This window comes from Micrasema longulum, unplaced genomic scaffold, assembly GCF_059751315.1.
Source record: "Micrasema longulum isolate JH-2025_06_02 unplaced genomic scaffold, ASM5975131v1 h1tg001114l, whole genome shotgun sequence".
Classification (NCBI taxonomy): domain Eukaryota; kingdom Metazoa; phylum Arthropoda; class Insecta; order Trichoptera; family Brachycentridae; genus Micrasema; species Micrasema longulum.
Genome location: NW_028278302.1, coordinates 256,365 through 274,091, shown reverse-complemented (window position 1 = coordinate 274,091; position 17,727 = coordinate 256,365). Strand labels below are relative to the sequence as shown.

The 17,727-nt window shown below is 31.3% G+C and overlaps 1 protein-coding gene across 1 annotated transcript in view; it reads right to left on the bottom strand.

Annotated features, from left to right (window-relative positions):
* LOC148276971 (neurotrimin-like) overlaps positions 1–17,727 on the bottom strand; it is a 119,157-nt gene that overhangs the window by 12,269 nt on the left and 89,161 nt on the right. Inside the window, exon 5 of the mRNA XM_088233513.1 lies at positions 10,540–10,667. Coding sequence (XP_088089639.1) covers positions 10,540–10,667 — 128 coding nt within the window. The remainder of the gene's footprint in view (positions 1–10,539; positions 10,668–17,727) is intronic.

Here is a 17,727-nt window from a genome sequence, read left to right as displayed (position 1 = left end):
ATAAAACCAAGAAGTTTATTTGATAAATTTATTTATAATTTTATCAAAATCATTTATATGAGTGCATATTAAAATAACGTATCAGGGACGACCGATGTTTTTTGCACTAAAACAAATTGGTTTTCAGATTATTATTTTGGTGTTTAATTCATGTACTTTATAGCTAATTTCGATCATTTCAGCATTTTTAATTTCAAAATGGCAAGAAATGGACTCCCGTGTTTTATTCTCTGAGTGACATATTTTTATTTTTTTTAATTTTATTTTATTCAGAAAACATACAGTCATACAAAATAAGTATTAAAAACCTCAATTTTTTAACATAAAAAGACCAATTAAGTTTTCGTAAATTAAAAAAATGTAAGCATTAAATGTGACAAAAAAATAAATAAAAATTTTAAGAGAGAAAAGAATAATTGTTGACGTTTGCGTTTTCCATGGAGGTAATAAATTAAAATAAATAAAAATACCGAATGTACACTCCGAGCCATCCACGCACACACATGAACGCACATATAAAACATACACAAACATATACATTACATGCGGCACATATACATAGCATAAACCACTCAAGATGCACATTCAGCAACTATCCCAAATAATCGACCCCATGAAGAAATTTTCTGTACAAATGCAACGTGCAGTTAAAAATGTCTACATTAATACTGAGTCCGTTATAATTATAATATACACTTTATATTTATATTTAAACCCCAAATACATATTTGAAGTTGATTGTTCGTTGGCAGTGTATGTCAGAACTACGGGACTCGAACTATTGGGAGGACGCACAAGAGCTGGCAGCCGAAAGAGATTCATGAAGGCTATTTGTGGACACTTTATGCTTCAACTAGGGAGCGGACATGGAATGCGGATGATGATACGAGTATATTTGAAGTAGATTTTTACACCCGATTGAAGGAGATTTTGCCAGGCTTCGAACTCTCGTAGTAGACTTTTCTTCTCAAAGAGATTCTTAATGCTGTTGATGCATCGATTATTTGTTTCATTTTTGTTATTTGATGCATTTAAGTATTTGTAAATAATTAATGTTTTGAATAAAAAATTAAAAAAAATATTTTGTTAAAAGTAGAATTATTAAGCAGTAATTCCCATTTTACAATTTATCATAGTTTATGGACTGATATCTAACAAGTAAGTCTAAGAGTTCAGTATTCAAAAGTATTTTAAAGATAAACAAAGTTCTTTGAGAACTTTCATTTCGTCGGTATAGTAAGAAAGGTTGTTTAAGTTATTTGTAACATAATATTACTAGGATACTTGTTATTAGTTTCTCTTACTTTTCTTTGTATCTTTATCATAAAACTTTGAATACGAAAAAAGTAATTAAAAAAATTTAATAAACTTTTTCTTTATTAACAAACATGTGACCTCTGCACTGACAAACTTTTAAAAAATCGATAAAAAAAATACATTCGTATTTTAGGCTGTAACTTTGTAGTCATTCGTTATATTATAAAATAAAGACACTTAAATATAAAACGATTTTTTAATTTTATGAATTGTAAAACAAAAAACTTTTTTAGTATTACATTTCAACAATATTATTTTAGACGCTTGTAGTTTCTCGAAATGTATTTATTTATTATATTTTTGGTGAATGGAGAATTTTACAAATTTTTACAAAGGATAAAAAATAATATGAAAAAAACTGTATTTTATTAACTTACTTTGTATGCTTATTTTTTATTAATTAGGTCTTGATATTATTTGCACAAAAGTACAAAAGAGATTTGATATAAAAATGTAACTACTTTCTGCAGGGAACACTAATTTTTTAGTCATTAAAATTATCTCGATAATATTTGAGAGAAAATATGGACATTCAACAATTGACAATAAAAATGTATTTGCTCGCAACTGCGAAGTAAGAGGAGATGGACGCTTGCATAATATTAGACAGCTAGACACAAGGATAACGGGTTGATTTATTAAGATAGCAACGCGCCCCGAATGAGCAGATGAAAACTAATAAAGTCAGTAGATACTGGAAAATATCAAACAAAAAATCAACCTTCAGCATTATTCGCGTGTGCAACACACGCGGGCCGGCAGAGCCCTCTGACTTTACGTTTTACATCAATAGCACGAAACACTAGTAAACTTAATACCCTTTTTTCAAATCATGTTTTTAAAAGTTAAAAAAATATATATAAAATGTACTGAATTAAATTAATAATGGAAGAAATTTAAAATTATCTTGTAAATTTTCCAATCATCAAGACTATATTAGAGAGAAATTAATATGTTTTGTTTTCCATTCTCAGTTTATAAATAAAAATTCTTACGGCGATGAAATAAAAATAACTAAAATTATTGGAATGCTGTAAAATTCGCATTGAATTTTTGTATTTTACTTACGTAAACTTAATGTACATCGTATTACTCGTCATTTATTTTTATAATACATTACAATGAACTTCCATCAAGATTTTTCACTTACAAACTTGAATGTTTTATATCGTTTACTTTTTTTTTTTTACCTAAAACTGTTAAAAATTTTCAAAAACATTTGGTTATGTGCATACTTACTTTTAAGTACTATTAAATCGTTATTTATGTATATCTATAAAGGAAAATGTTATTCTATACTTTAAAAAAGTAATCAAAATAATTTCTGTTTATTATAATACATATTTATTAAACCTTAATATTGACCTGTGATATCATGAAACTGGGCGTTTATAATAAATAAATAAAACATTAGGTTTTATTAAATAAATACAGTGTTTATAAATTGCATTTTCTTTTGACAAAATAATTAAGTACAATAAAAATAGGATATTCTAGAAAATTACAATGGAAACCCATAAATTTCATCATCGTATTTTTATTTGATAACGTTTCCACAAACTGATCACTTAAAGTGGTTGAACATTTTCTAAAATTTAAAATATTACATTGTAACTTATGTGTCTACTTTGCATAATATAAAAAGAAAGAGACTGAGAACAATCTAAAATACCATAATTCGATGCAGAAACGATTATTTTGTGCTGCAGTCGCTTCTTATGTTGAAAACGAAAACATCTAGAATTCTCAGAGACAACTCGACTACTAACTTTGTTATAACAACTCCTAACACCGATGCGCGATGTACCGGGGCTGTGGTCGAGGCGCATACAATATAACAGCGAGTCGCTTACAACAATGTTCGTATTTGTCTTTTTAAGGGCGTTTTGGCTGAAGCGGGGAACATTGTTTCCCTGGAATCCGGAGCACGCCAAATATTGCCAGCACTGGCGAACAGGTGTGAATTATTTACATCGCGTATTTTTACTATACGCGAAATCAACTCTCCGAAGCCTATTGTGCTCCCAAAACACGCATAATTTTTGTTTTTATTAAACAATATATTTCTCTGTTAAACTCAGTTAACAAAACAAAAAACAGAGTATTTGAAATAGGAATACGCAAAAGCGAACAAAGGGTTATCAAATATTTATAATTTAAGGTTTATTTTTTCCACCCCTTTAAAGTAAGTTTTTTGTTTTGTTTTTTTTTTACGGCTTTTAGGAAACAAGATATTTTTCTGATAAACAATTTTGCATTTTACCGGCGGTCACAAAACTTTTTTTTTTCATCTTATAGAGTTTTACAATAAGGGCGCTGGCGCTCTAACTTTGAAAGTGAATAACGGCCATGTTGGTAAACTTACGGCTATCAAATTTCGAGTGTTAAATTATTTATGCTAGGCAAATTATTATGGAAAGTAACAATGTTGAGCAATGCGTGCAAATAATTCAACTTAACTATCGAAATGAGTGCTACGTTTTGGACGGAGAACTTTCAGCGATCCTCAGCAAAGAGGTCCATTTTTGGATGAATGGCTATGTAAACAAGCAAAATTGTCACTTTTAAGGAGATCACGACCCATATTTGATCCATCGATTGAAAATGCATTCAGAAAAAGTCACCGTTTGATGTAGATTTTGGTCCGGATGGGTCATCGGCCTGTACTTCATCCGAAATAAATAGGCTCAGCCACAAATATCATCGACGAGAGGTACAGGTCGATAATAATAATAATAATAATCAAAGTTTATTAACAAAAATAACAATAACTTTATCTATTACATAAACTCTTAGGTAATAGATTTCTCTGGATCACGTCTAGTCTCGATGATAATCAATTTTCGACAAACTGAATTGAAATATATGGATCACAACAATACGTGGTTCTAACAAGACGGCGCTCAGTGGTTGGAATGTCTTATCTGACTAGCCGTCCATAAATTTTAAAAATATTTGTTTATATCCAGTAATTTTAATTTACTTGGTAACAAATGTTCCAAAATCTAGAAAATCGTTTTTAAAAATAATTACCAATACTATTTACCCGTAGCAGCTGCATCAAAGTTGCCTTTAAATTCATCAAATTTTCCATGATGTTTTCGTCGCGTTCGCTTACCCGAGTTTATTACGCCTTTTTATGAAATATTTCATAAAAACGTTCTCAATTTAAATATGGTTATATTACTTGTTTTTAATTATGGTTGAACAATATTATCCATTATTTGTTATTTATTTATCAATTGTACAATGATTATAAACAGTAAATATTTTAATGAAAAGTACCATTATTGAAGTAAAACCAAAATGTAAATAAAGTTTGCGTCGACTTGTAGTTTTTTTTCTGCAAGGTACACCTTTAATTTGATATAATTTAACAAAGTTTTAAAATTGAAAAAAACATAAAAACGACGAAAACCATGCGGCACTGAGCTAAATATTTTTTATTTTCCCTTCAGACTACTCAATTTCTAAAAAAAATTTATTAAGGTACAGAACATTAATTTTACTATTATTGTTATAACTTGAGTCTGGTTATTATTAGTTATGTTGGTCTCGTGGTGTAGTGGTCAGTGCGATTGTCTACCATAAAAGAGCTCTAAGGCTTGATTCCCAACATGGTTCATATGAAGTATTTATTTATAAAAGTATTTTTAAACTAGAATATTTTATAGTCCCTGGACCGACACCTGAAGCGTAAGACAAATCATCTTTCCTTCATGTAAGAAAAAAATAATTAAAATACGCTGTGATTAGCGTACCAATGCAGTCCCCTATGCATGAGGTGCGGTGAGGGAATGACGATGAAAATTATTAGTGTATTTACAACCCATGAGAAAAATCTATTCATTTTAAGATATTTATAAATCTCTGAAGTTTAATAAAAAAAAAAAACATCTGTTGGTGTCATAAAAAATGACGAAACTAACAAATAAACACTTAAAATATATTGGTCTAAGTATCAGTTTCTTGTTAGATAAAAAAAAAGAATTCTCTAGAAAAGTCACATTTCTTACAAGTACAAGCGATTTCTATAGACTGCTGGAAGTATTACTAAAATGTTTTTCCCTACCATTTTCCATGCCTATGATTTCAGGAGAATGCACAATGCTGGCTACGAGCTCACCCAGATACTTACGGGTCATGGTGGGTTTATGAGCTACCTGCATCGCTTCAAGCTCTCCGAGATAGACAGCTGCCCATGCGACGATGAAACTCCTCAAGATGTCCCTCACCTGTTGATGCATTGCCCCTTTTTCAGCTTTCAAAGGCAACAGCTGGAGTCACGATGCAGAAGCCTGGGTGAGGATCTACGCAACATCCCATCGGCGATAGGTAATAAAGAACTCACACGAGAGGTAGTATCATACATGGTCAATATAGTGGAGTCAATTGGTAAAATAAACCAAAGTAGGGAAAAAAATGCCAAACACTCCTCTAGTGGAACGGAAGTCCTGTTTACTACTGCCAACAGGCCGGCTTCTCCTGAAGAGTTTTAAGTGTTTTCCTCTCCACATGAGCAAATGCTGAGAAGTTCTCGATTGGTCCACATAAGTATATCCCTCCTGATCCTAACAGTTACGATAAATTCAAAGAAAAACCTTGTATATTAAAAGCAAGGTAAATAATAAAGCAACTCCCATATAAAATTAAAAAATAAATAAAAAAAAGTGATTCCTAGCCAGATTCTATGTTCCAACCACTGGGTGGCGCGATGTGCCATTCGGTGTATGCAACAATAGATCTTCTGCACGACGAATTCGACAGTATGGATACTATATATCTCGCATTTTGGCGACATTAACTGGCCACCGAGAACATGTGGTTTAACGCCATAAGACTTTTTTTGTGAAGGTGCGTCAAATCACCGGTCTATGCATTAAAAGCCCAGATAAATAATGTCATCAATGATGTCGATCCCGATTTACAGGGTAGACTTATCGAAAGTTGGACCTCTAGGATATGCGCCGTCAAGCGAAACCACGGCGACCATTTGGCTGATATCATATTCCATTGATAATAAAGTCGATTACTTTTTCAATTCAATAGAAAAATTAACACTTTCTCATAAACATTTAAATTTAAATTTCAAGCGCCCTTTAATGAAAAAATCTCGAGATCGAATTTGTTTTCAAAAACCTGACTTCAAAACATAGATAATTTCATAACGAAATTTGTTACCACAGTTTTTTTTGCTTATCTTATTTCCCATGTAAAAAAATAATAATCAACTTTTTTATATAAATAAACGATCAAAATTTAAAACTTATTGAATTATTATTATTTATTGTTTTAGATAAACTTACTTGAAAATGTTTGGTTTTTGTACTGCTTTATTATATTTGTTTAAAATATAAGAAATACGATGCATGCTTTGAAAAATAAACCCTTGTACACCTTTATAATATATATGGCTTTTAAATAGCTTTTATTTCAACAGTTTTTGTTGTCATAATTGTTAAATTATGTTTTCCCTTTATTTAAAATTGTTTTGTAGTTATCGTAAGATAAAAACACAAAAAAAAATTCTGAAAAAAATGTTCTCCGTCCGAAAATTCGTTCAACTAATTTTACACAATATTTTTAAACTATTATCAAAACCGTTTATTATATTTTTTACGATAAATTCCGATCCGAAAAAAATCCGATAAATAATCCATTTGTAAGTTCATTTTGCATGAATGTTAAAAGTAAACTTATATCTGCTTTCACTTAGTCAGTAAACAACAAACACCTTTCTGTTTGTTCTTTTTCTTCAAAAGAACCGGAAACTGGTTTGTGGAATTAGACGTTTAATTAGAAGCCCTGTACCATAATACAAGCTATTCTATTATACAAACATACGTTCTCGGTTGTTCATTTTCCCAGTTGTTAAACTTACCACTATTTAGCTCCGAACTAAACGCTTCTCTCCGGACGATTTGCTTTCAGAATAATGGATTTCCTTCCCTCAAAGGGCTATTATTTTGATAAACTATTTGCGCGTGGCGCTTAAAAATAGAACTGAAGGAAGTAAGGCACTTATACGAGTATTCTAGAAGTAACTAATCAAACTGGTTAAAAAACAGACAATTTTATTAATTCAATTTTAAAAGATTTTGAATTCGTGTGACATAAAAACAGGTACGCCTTGCAACCAGCACTATACAGTAATATGTACGTTGTGATTTTTTTAGATTTTCACGGACGCGAAAGTTCAGATGCAAATTTTGTTTTTCTGGTTTATTATGTCATGTGTCATGAGCACTCTAGCAAATACTGTGACAAATACACAGAACAATAACTCAAAAAAACAACGTCAGCACTATACGTACAAAGTTTGTTGGAAACTTTCGTTTATTGTGTAATTTTCTATGTCCGAATGGATGAATAATACAGTTCCGTGTGTGAAATAAAATCAAAACCCGGGATGAACGTTTTAGACTTGGTACTGAAAAGGGTCATTTTATTTATTTAACTTTTTGTACAAAATGTTATTTGAACATTGCGAAACGGCAATTTCTTCCAACCAACCAATTCAAGAGGAGATAAGTCTGTTTCGATATGTAGTGGTTGTACGTTTGCCTAAAATGATTAAGGTCCCGGGTTTTAGTCCTAGAAAGGTCGACATGATTTTTCGACTGAGAGAGCTCGAAAACACTTTAAACCTACTCGATCACAGTCGTAGTCGGTCCGAAGTCATTTATATACTCTCCTCTTTATTCTTACATACAAAAATTAAGTGTTTTTTTGGGATTCGGTTTATTTTTATTATCTTTTTTAGACTCGGATCTTTCGCGTGGATTACACTTATATCTTAAAAATAGTTCCAACATTTTGTTGACAAAACCCTTCAGACTAGAACTCATTTGGCAAGGAATTTCATTTCCTTAGAGGTGGAAGGATTTTGACCGGAATTAATTAAATTCCAGGTATGAACTGTGAATTGTCTCGCATACCTTTATAACTGTTATCTACAGAAGAACTCGTCCTGTTAAATTTCGTTGCAAAATTAATGTTTTCGTCGTGCGTTCTTAATACGAGTACAATGAGAGTTTTAGGGTTAAAATTCAGTAGTGTGATGGCAATTGGTTGTTTGATACTGTAATAGCAATGTGGTAAATCTCACTTGGACATAATTTTGAATAATAATATAATTCGATTTTGTTAAAATGGTGCGTTGTATCTCACTTACACATTATTTTAAAGGAAAGCATATTTTAATAAATAAAACAGAAAATTTACAGTGCTTGGGTTTAGAAGTTGATGAAAAATCAGAATGGACAAAACATATCAAAGCAGTTATATGAAAACTAGGTCCAATTATCGGAATAGTGAGAAGAACAGATGTCTTTGACAAAAGTACAAAATTAATGACATACAATGCTTTTATACTTTCACACTTTGTATATGGATTAATGATATGGTCTCAATGTAGTAAACATATGCAAGAATCAATACAAAGAACAATGAATAAAGCACTTAAAGTAACATTTAATTTTAATAACTTTACATCAAAAATGCTCAATGTAGAGGAATTGATCTACACAGAAAAAATAAAAATTATATTTAAGATGAAAAAGAATAAAATAAAGACAAATTTTAAATTTAATTTTAACTACAACATACATAAAATAAATACAAGAGCATCAAAGAATTTAACTTGCCAACAACATAGGACCAACAGAAAAAGAAACAGTTTTTTGTATACAGCAATCAATTTTTACAATTCACTTTCTAATGATCTAAAAAATATACAAAACATGTACCGTTACACGGGATTTTTATTTAAGCTATTGTGTTATTATACATAATATCCCCTCATACCAGCACTTTTGCTGATAGGGAATATTTCGTACAAATAAAATATGCAATAGAATGTAATATGTTAAGTTTTAAAACCTTGTATTTTGTCATAAATAAATAAAATAGTGTAATAGGAATGGGTTTAATCTAACTTAGATTTTTTTTTATCATTTGAAAATAGTTTTTTAAACCCTTACGGATTATTACAGCATTCTTTTAATGAACGATTTAATATCGCTAATGATGATAATTTCTATATCTTTTGTAAACGTAGCCAGTCTTAAGTTTTTGTCTGGTGGTTTATCGTATGATAATATAATTAAGTCTCCGGATTATGAGACCCGACTTTCTTTTAAAAAACCAAAATTCGGTTTTCAAATGACAATGCGTTGTATTTTACTTGGACATTGTTTTCCTGGAAAGAATAATTCAAAATTAGATTTATTCCTTTAAGTATTAAAATCGAATTAATTAATAGATTTTTTCATTCTTTTAACTCTTAGTTACACGCATCACGGTACAATGCGCCGTTTTTTTTTTTTAAATTTGAAATGTTTAATGCAGGCCAAATATCACTAGTAGTGCCATGGATATCTGAAGTCCATTTTTTGAACGACAGATGGCAAGAGTTGCAGGTTAAAAACTATTTATTGGCATTCTGTCATTTAGTCTTAAAGTGGAATCGTCCCGATTACGGTACGTGCCGTGCGCATGTGTTTATGTTTCAGAGCTGCATTTCCTTCAAGCATTAGCTTTCTACCTCCCAAAGGCAAGACATTCCTCGCAAAATATCGATAAACGTTTCCAAAACAACTTCCAATTTCTGATCCTTGAAGGTAAAACATGTGGAAAATGCATGAATAATAAAACAACCGTGTCCGTGTGTTGCTCTCAGTAAACTTAATTTGTGTGCAAAAGCCATTTTCATCAATCAACAAAATGCATTGCTTGTATTGTAGAAATCGATGATGATTACGCAGATGAAATTCAATTGAATTAATTTGAATTGCATTTTATTTATTATTTCTAAAATCTGTTCTTGAAAAACTATACGTGACATTTTTGTTTACTTTTTCTGGAGTTTATTTTGAACCACAAACACAATTTTTTTGTAAAATTTGAGTAAGTATTGTATAACGTTTCAAGAGTTCAACTCAAGAACTCAGTTGGCACCACTAATGCAACCTACTTGTTTTATGAATTTTGAAAATATTCCCATCGTACATACGGTTTTATTTTATTTTTATATACCTTTATTGTTTTTTATGGATCAAATGTATTTTGTGGCTTGTTATCTAGTTTTAATAATCACCCAATTAAATTTTTGTCTCTTTTGAAAAGTCATCAGCGAGAACAGGCTTAAAGCAAATTACGGTACAGAGTACCGGAGTTGGATTTCTAAACAAAATTAAATTAACTAATGGGAATATTTCTTACCACGTTATCATGGGTCCAAAAAATATGAGGAGGTGGTTCAGGAGAATGCCTCACGATGCAAGTCAGGTTCAGGGTGCTACCCGTGTTGATGTACAAGTCTGGTCCACCAACTATCATTGTGATTGGCTCTGAAAAAAAAAACACTGTTAGAGATTTGTCTGCATACAAGGTGTTGTTTGGGGAGCTCCTACGCCAGTTGGAGATGACAGAAGAAATAATGTTGGTGATCGCCGTATATTTATTACACTGTGAATATAATACGATATATTATCTTCTTTAAGTCAGTTCAGCTGCTCCCGCGATGCGTTCATAGTGCTTGAACTAAGTGCAAGAAAAGCAGCACTCATCATTAATGAGGACAAAAAAGTTGCCTCTCAAATCCTAGATTCCTTATACCTTCACAGCAGGAAACTACATTTTTTTACTTGTTTACATATCTGGGTTCCACGGTCATAAGTAACAACAACAAATATGTAGAAATTAGGAGGAGAACAATGGCTGCCAACCGTCACTACTACGTGCTTCAAAAACAATAACTTTTAATTCATTAATACCGTCCAAAACTCTATAATAAAACTAAAAATGATGTATGTCTCCGAAACCTGGGTTATGAAAAAGAATATTTAGGTACCCAAAGCAATTTTCGAAAGAAGAATCCTCAGAATTGTCTATGGCTTTGTGAGAGAAAAAAACTATTAGCGTCGTCGCTTCAATAGGGAGCTATATGAAATCTACGGAGCACCCGACATAATCAACTCCATCAAAGTAGGGAGCTTAAGGCGGGCTAACCATATAATTAGAATGGACAACGTTAATCCCATATAACGCCTAATTCTATCTGATTCATAAGGAGGACGAATACCAGGGAGGCCTAAAATGCGATAGATGGACTGCGTCACTGCGGATATGACAACGTTGAAAGCGAGGAACTGAAAAGGAAGGGCAGCAGACTAGCAAGAGTGGAGGAGACTCCTGGATACGGCCGAGACCTACCCAGGCTGTCGAGGTTATGATGATGATGATGCAGGATGGCGAGAACGAAATCGAACTGAATTATGTGACTAGATGAACACTGAACTGAACTGAACTATATAACCGCGTCTTTTTGTCCGTGGTGCGTGGTTGTGTTTATTGCTGGGACGAAATTTAATATCAACTCACATCATCATCATAAATTTTACAGCTTTTTGACTTCAGAAAAATCAACAAATGAATGAACTAAAGGAATATGGCTATTCAAACACATGCAAAATGGTAAATTTAAAAATGACCACTTAATCCAGATATTCTTATTGTATTACCTAAATTGTTATCTATTTCCGGTGCCCGAGAGGATGAAATCCAGTTTTTGTCTACAATTGTTTGGACAAACTCGATGTATTATTATCAAAAAAACTAAATCAGCTGGAACTAAGTTCGCCTTGTGGAGTGATGGTCAGCGCGTTTGACTACCGTGAATGACGTCTCGGGTTCGATTCCCGACGTTGACATGGAAAAAATATTTAAGATGGTGTTTTTACACCAGTGTATTTTACAGTCCCTAAACTGGCACCTGTAACGTAAGACTGACTAACTTACCTTTAACAAAAATGATTAAGATATGTTGCGATTAGTGTACTAATCTAGTGCCATATGGAAAGGGTATAATTATGATAAAAACAAAATGTCATTTTACTATAAACGCTTCTAAACATTTTCTATGTGAATACTTAAAAAAAAAATTATAACTATAGAGGAAAGGGTACTGTTGCCGACAGGGGTACAGTTATTACGAAATGACGGCGGCCTCCTTGGTGTAGTGGTCAAGACGCTTGACTCACACACGGACGGTTCCGGACTCGATTCTCGGTGAGAACATAAAAAAATAAAATGTGATTCTTCTCAAGCCTAAGTGTTTTGTGATGTAATTCACATTTGTAATTTCGCATCCTGGCCTGTTGTGCAAAAAAAAGTTACAATACCAGAATCGAATTTGGAGAATAAAAAAAAAAAATTGTGCACGTGTACTTTTTTTAAATTTAAAATAAATGTAATAAACTTTTATACCAATGAACGATACGAATAAGAAGCAAAATAAAAACGTTTTTAAAAGACAACGTTTTTTTCTATACTATAACAATATACCAACTTCCATATATAATTTTGTCAGTGCGAACATTTCGGTAATTATAAAAAAAGTACTTTTGTTAATAGACTATCAAAATAAGACAAAAAATTATATCACTATTTTTATGTATCGTAAAATAACCGCTACGATTTTATAAAGTTTAGTGAAATTGATGATGATTCGTAAATTGTCCTGATCGGTGAGTTGGCTTCCTGGAAAATGGAAATGTATCACAACGCTTTGTCATTGGTTGATTTAGGATAACTTGTGACGTCATTCAAAGTGTAATAAATTTTTTTAACTTTTTTTTTCGTAAATACATTTTCGAAAAACTTTGCCGTACAATTAGTTGCTTTAATTTTTACCGCGTAAGAAAACATTTTTTACATCAAGTTTCCGTAGCACTCACCTTCCTCATTTGAATAAACTGATGAAAAATATATTCTGTGATTTTTCACAACTCTATTGCAGTGAATCGACTTTACTATATTATGTGATCGTATGTACAGTAGGTATGATAATATATGTGTATGGAAAAATAATTACCCCAGAATGGGATCCCTTGCACCGTTCTGCACATTTAAAAGCCATACAAATGCTAATCAGAACTCTCTCATAAATAGTACTTACGTTTTGCAATTTAAATACGGCTGCTGCATAGACTAGGTACGAGTGAATAGTATTATATGTTTTACTTTACGTAGAGAAAGCATAGAAGTTATAGTGTGAATGTTGATATTTACTTATTTCAATATCGTATTATGTGTTTTACACCCATCAAGGGATTGTTTGTAGGACAAAAAATATGAACCCTTAACTAAACATTGTAATAAAATGGATATTTATCATTGTAATAAAAGTTAAAAGGGGTTAATAAAACAATCATAGTTCTTAAAATACAGATATTTAACAAAATAATAATAAAATCAATTCTGAATGTAACTTACTTTGGATCTACTCCTATTGGTCTAAAAAAATATAAATGGCGACCGGTGGATGTAACTGATTTTGCAACAAGCACTGATATTTGTAAAAAAATCATTTATAAAAGGTGACGGATATGAATGTCAATGAGTGAACAAACGGCGTAAAAGTTATATTAGCTGAAAATTGCATTATGAGATTAAAAAAAATAAATTCGGGGTACTTACTTTGCAACTAGTACCCTCGATTATTAATATATTAATGTATTTTTTTGCTTGTTATTTATATTATTACCCACTTCCACTGTTGAATTGCTTGATAGCAATTGATATAAGAGAATAATGGAGTGGAGTGGTGCACGAATTGATGAGTGGATTAAGTCAAATAGTTAAAAAAGTGTTTTTATTTATTAGGGAATCAAGTTGTGGTAGAGCGGGGTGCAAACCTTGGACCTTTGATCCGTGATTCCGCCATGGGGGACCACAAGCTGATGTTAAAAGTAAAAAATATATAAAATGTACTTAGGGCATGTTTTTTTTAAAATAAAGTCAAATGTTTCCCTGGGCTCGTGGCACCCCAGTGAGGGATTATATTTTATTTAAAAATAAAAACAAAAATTGTAAAAAAATAAACAAAAAAACATTAGTAGGTATGTAATACATTATTTCCTACTTTTTAAAAATGAAATACTCTACTTTTAATATATTTACAAAATTGATAAAATTATGATGCAAGATTATTGATTTTGGAACATTGATTTGTATTGTATTATTTGTATATAAAAATGTCTGCCTTAAAACAGGTAGTACCTAGTTAGGCAGATTACACATAATCCAGAGAAATTTATGACTTTAAACATGTAGTAGATAAAACAATTGTAGGTTTTATTAATGTGATTATTATTATTTTTTAATTGTATAACCCTAATTAAATAAATTAATTCAGAAAATCATCAAAAATGCGTTTTATCAAAGACAAACAAACTTTATATTATATTACCACAAGGTATTATTTAACTGGACTAATGCAGCTGACGCGACGTAACAAATTGCATCAAGATACCAACAAACGGCAGGCATCAGCATGAGTCTCAAATTATAATAGTTGGCATTTTCTCGCAATAAATCATCTCGGGCATTACCTAGCATAGCCTGACGTGTCGTGAACGACTACCCTGGTATAAATTCTCTACTTCAAGGGTGTCGACAGGGATGGTTGTTAGGGGGGTTGGGTTATAGCTGTCAAGGGTACACTCATATATGGCTGAGGCGGGCGAAACTGTATTTCTCAGAAATTCTCTCACTCCGGGATATATTACAAAGAAATACGCACATAAGTTTGAGGGGCTTGATCCTTCTCACAAGCGTCGCTAAAAAATTGAATTCGCGTTGATGTTTAAGGATTATTAAAAAATATATTACTTATTTGAATATCTTTTAGAGCTTGCTGCACTAAAACAAGTTAAGTTTAAAAGCAAAAGTTAAGAAGCTTTTTCGTTTCTGTCAAAATCTTTAAGACGTTCTTTCATTGCCAATTTGCTCCACATGCTTTTTACTTAATCCAACTCTCCAGTGAATCAGTCTTGCATAAAACAAGGATCTATACTTTCATGCAAATAAGTAAGATTACCTCATTTTATAAGTAAAGGTACCTAAAAGAAATAAAGTACAATTTAAAAGACAAAATAATTACAAAATAAATGTACATTTAAAATAAATAGTAACTAAAACCAACACAGCCATACACCATCAAAGTATATATATAAAGGTTACAGAGTCACATAAAGGTACAACTAATAACTAGATCAATTATGGGTTTTAGATAGGAAGAATAATGTTTTTTTCAAAAAACGTAACATACAGTTCACCAGGAGTGAAAGGAAATAGGATGGGAAAATAGAGAAGGAAGAGAGAATGGAAAAATTAGGAAGAGAAGATAAATATAAAAAAAATACAAAAAACAGTAAAAGTACAGGCCAGATCCATAAATTACAAATGGTGTTTGTGTAACGTTTCTTTTATAATTTTCCAATTAAAAAAAAAAAAAAATGTTTTTGTTTCATTGAGGTCTGATAAATTAAATTTACTGTAAATACACCGTTTCATTGCAGTATTAAGCCTAAAACGTGTAAAAAAGGATAACTTTAAATAACTCTGTAACTTACAAGAATATTTTGAGTTTGTCCAAATTTTTGTAGACAAGGACTGGATTCAACTCCCTGGGGAGCTGTTTCAACTTCTAGCTAACTTTACAAACATACAACAGATGAAAGAATTGAAGGGCTATAGATGTTCAAATAAAGGCAGAATGGTGAATGTTACACAGTGTATAAAGTGGCCACTTAAACCAACCATTGACAGGTCATAAGCCCTGTAGATGCCTAGACTTCTGTATTACCTTATCTTAAATGTTCTTCGTCTCTGTTGTAATATATCTGTAACTTACGTTATTTCTCCTAGTGACGTAAGTTTTTATGGCATAATTTAATTCACTCTCTTGGAAACAAATACTCTTGAAAACCAAAAGATAGACATAACTATATCAAGCTCCAAAAACTAATTATTCTTAAAATTTTGGAATAATAATTTGGTTTCTAGTATTTTTATTTGTTTTTTTTAAATAAATTTAAAATGGTTTTTGTATTTTTATAAATTCTTTATAATCTATGAATATGTAAAAGCTATTTGAGCGTAAAAAAATAAATACATATAAAGTGTTTTTAAAATGCAATTTAAAATTTTAATAAAATAAGAAACAATTTGTTGCAATAAGTTTCATTGTATTGTTTTCAAAATATTGAAAATAGGTGCATATTTATTTTTCAAAAATGATATGTAGCGACTCCCAAACATGTAGCGCATTTTGTCGGTTCAATTCAAGGCGATTTTTTTTTTAATCCAGCGTGATTTTCGAAACGGTGTGTGTTATATTACAGGCATCCAATGCGGTAAATGTTGGTGGTTTGTTTCGATATACCATAGATTTAACATAGTTTAATAAGAAATAATCCAAAGGCATAGAATTCCTGGATCGTGGAAGCCAAATGTCAGGACGTTTCTAGAATTGATGTTGCCGACAAATTTGTCTCAAAGAGTTTTTTATACTTTAGGCAAACAAAAAGCTGTTTTCAAAAGGAAATTTACCTAAGTGATTCGAAAGATAAGTTCGAATTTAAGGCATTTCATTATTTTTTTGAGTATTGTTAGAGAAGACAAAAAAGGTGGAAAAAATTTAATCATTAGATCAACAAGAGACTGTTTTACCAATTGAAAGTTCTATCACGACAAAAAAACACCAGTTGTTCTTTCGCGATCTTGAAAATATAAGTTATTTTCCCATTCCTTTAAGGTTAGCTGCATAAATTAGGACTCCGTTTTTCAACTTAGATAAACTTTTGTTTTTTTTTGGTTTGAAACGTCACCTTGGTACTGAAATAATGTACGAACTGAAAGTGGGGCTATTTTTGCGGAAAACGCTTCTTTCAAAGAACGTGCAGAGAAGAGATGGTTCTAAATGGTTGTGTTCCTTCCTTCGAGCGCTGTATTGGGTAATCTAGGGGTTGTTCGAGACACCCACTTCCGTTTTTTAGCCAACACAAAGAAAAGGAATGACTACTGCCTCAGGACCAGAAAGAGGCGGCACTTAGAAGTGGGAGGATGCTGGAAATACTCGAGAATAGGACAAAAACAAGAAGAGACTTATTAATTTTTCTGTTCTTTAGTTATTTTTGTCAGCTTGTTCTTGTTATTAGCTTTAATTGTTTATATAAATACACTGAAATAATGTAAGAACATAAAAGAACAAATTTAAGAAGGATTCATCAAGGAAAATTAATAAAGGAAAATCTTTACCAACAAGCCACAAAAGGTGTCTTGGCGGGAGTTATGTATAAACTAGTAATATTTACTTTAATGTAGCATTACCTTAAGGCTGTACTTACATATATTTTATTAAAAAAATAATTTAAAAACATTTTACTATAAAGCATTGAAACTATTAAAATTTAACCCTACCAAGCCACTTCCTCATAATGTGTACTTCCATAATATTATGACTTTTTAAAATTTGTATTAAATTAACCTGAATAAAATGTTTTTTTTGACATAATTTTTCTAAAAGTTCTCCTCACTAAGAAAACCTGTTCTAAGGAGGACTCT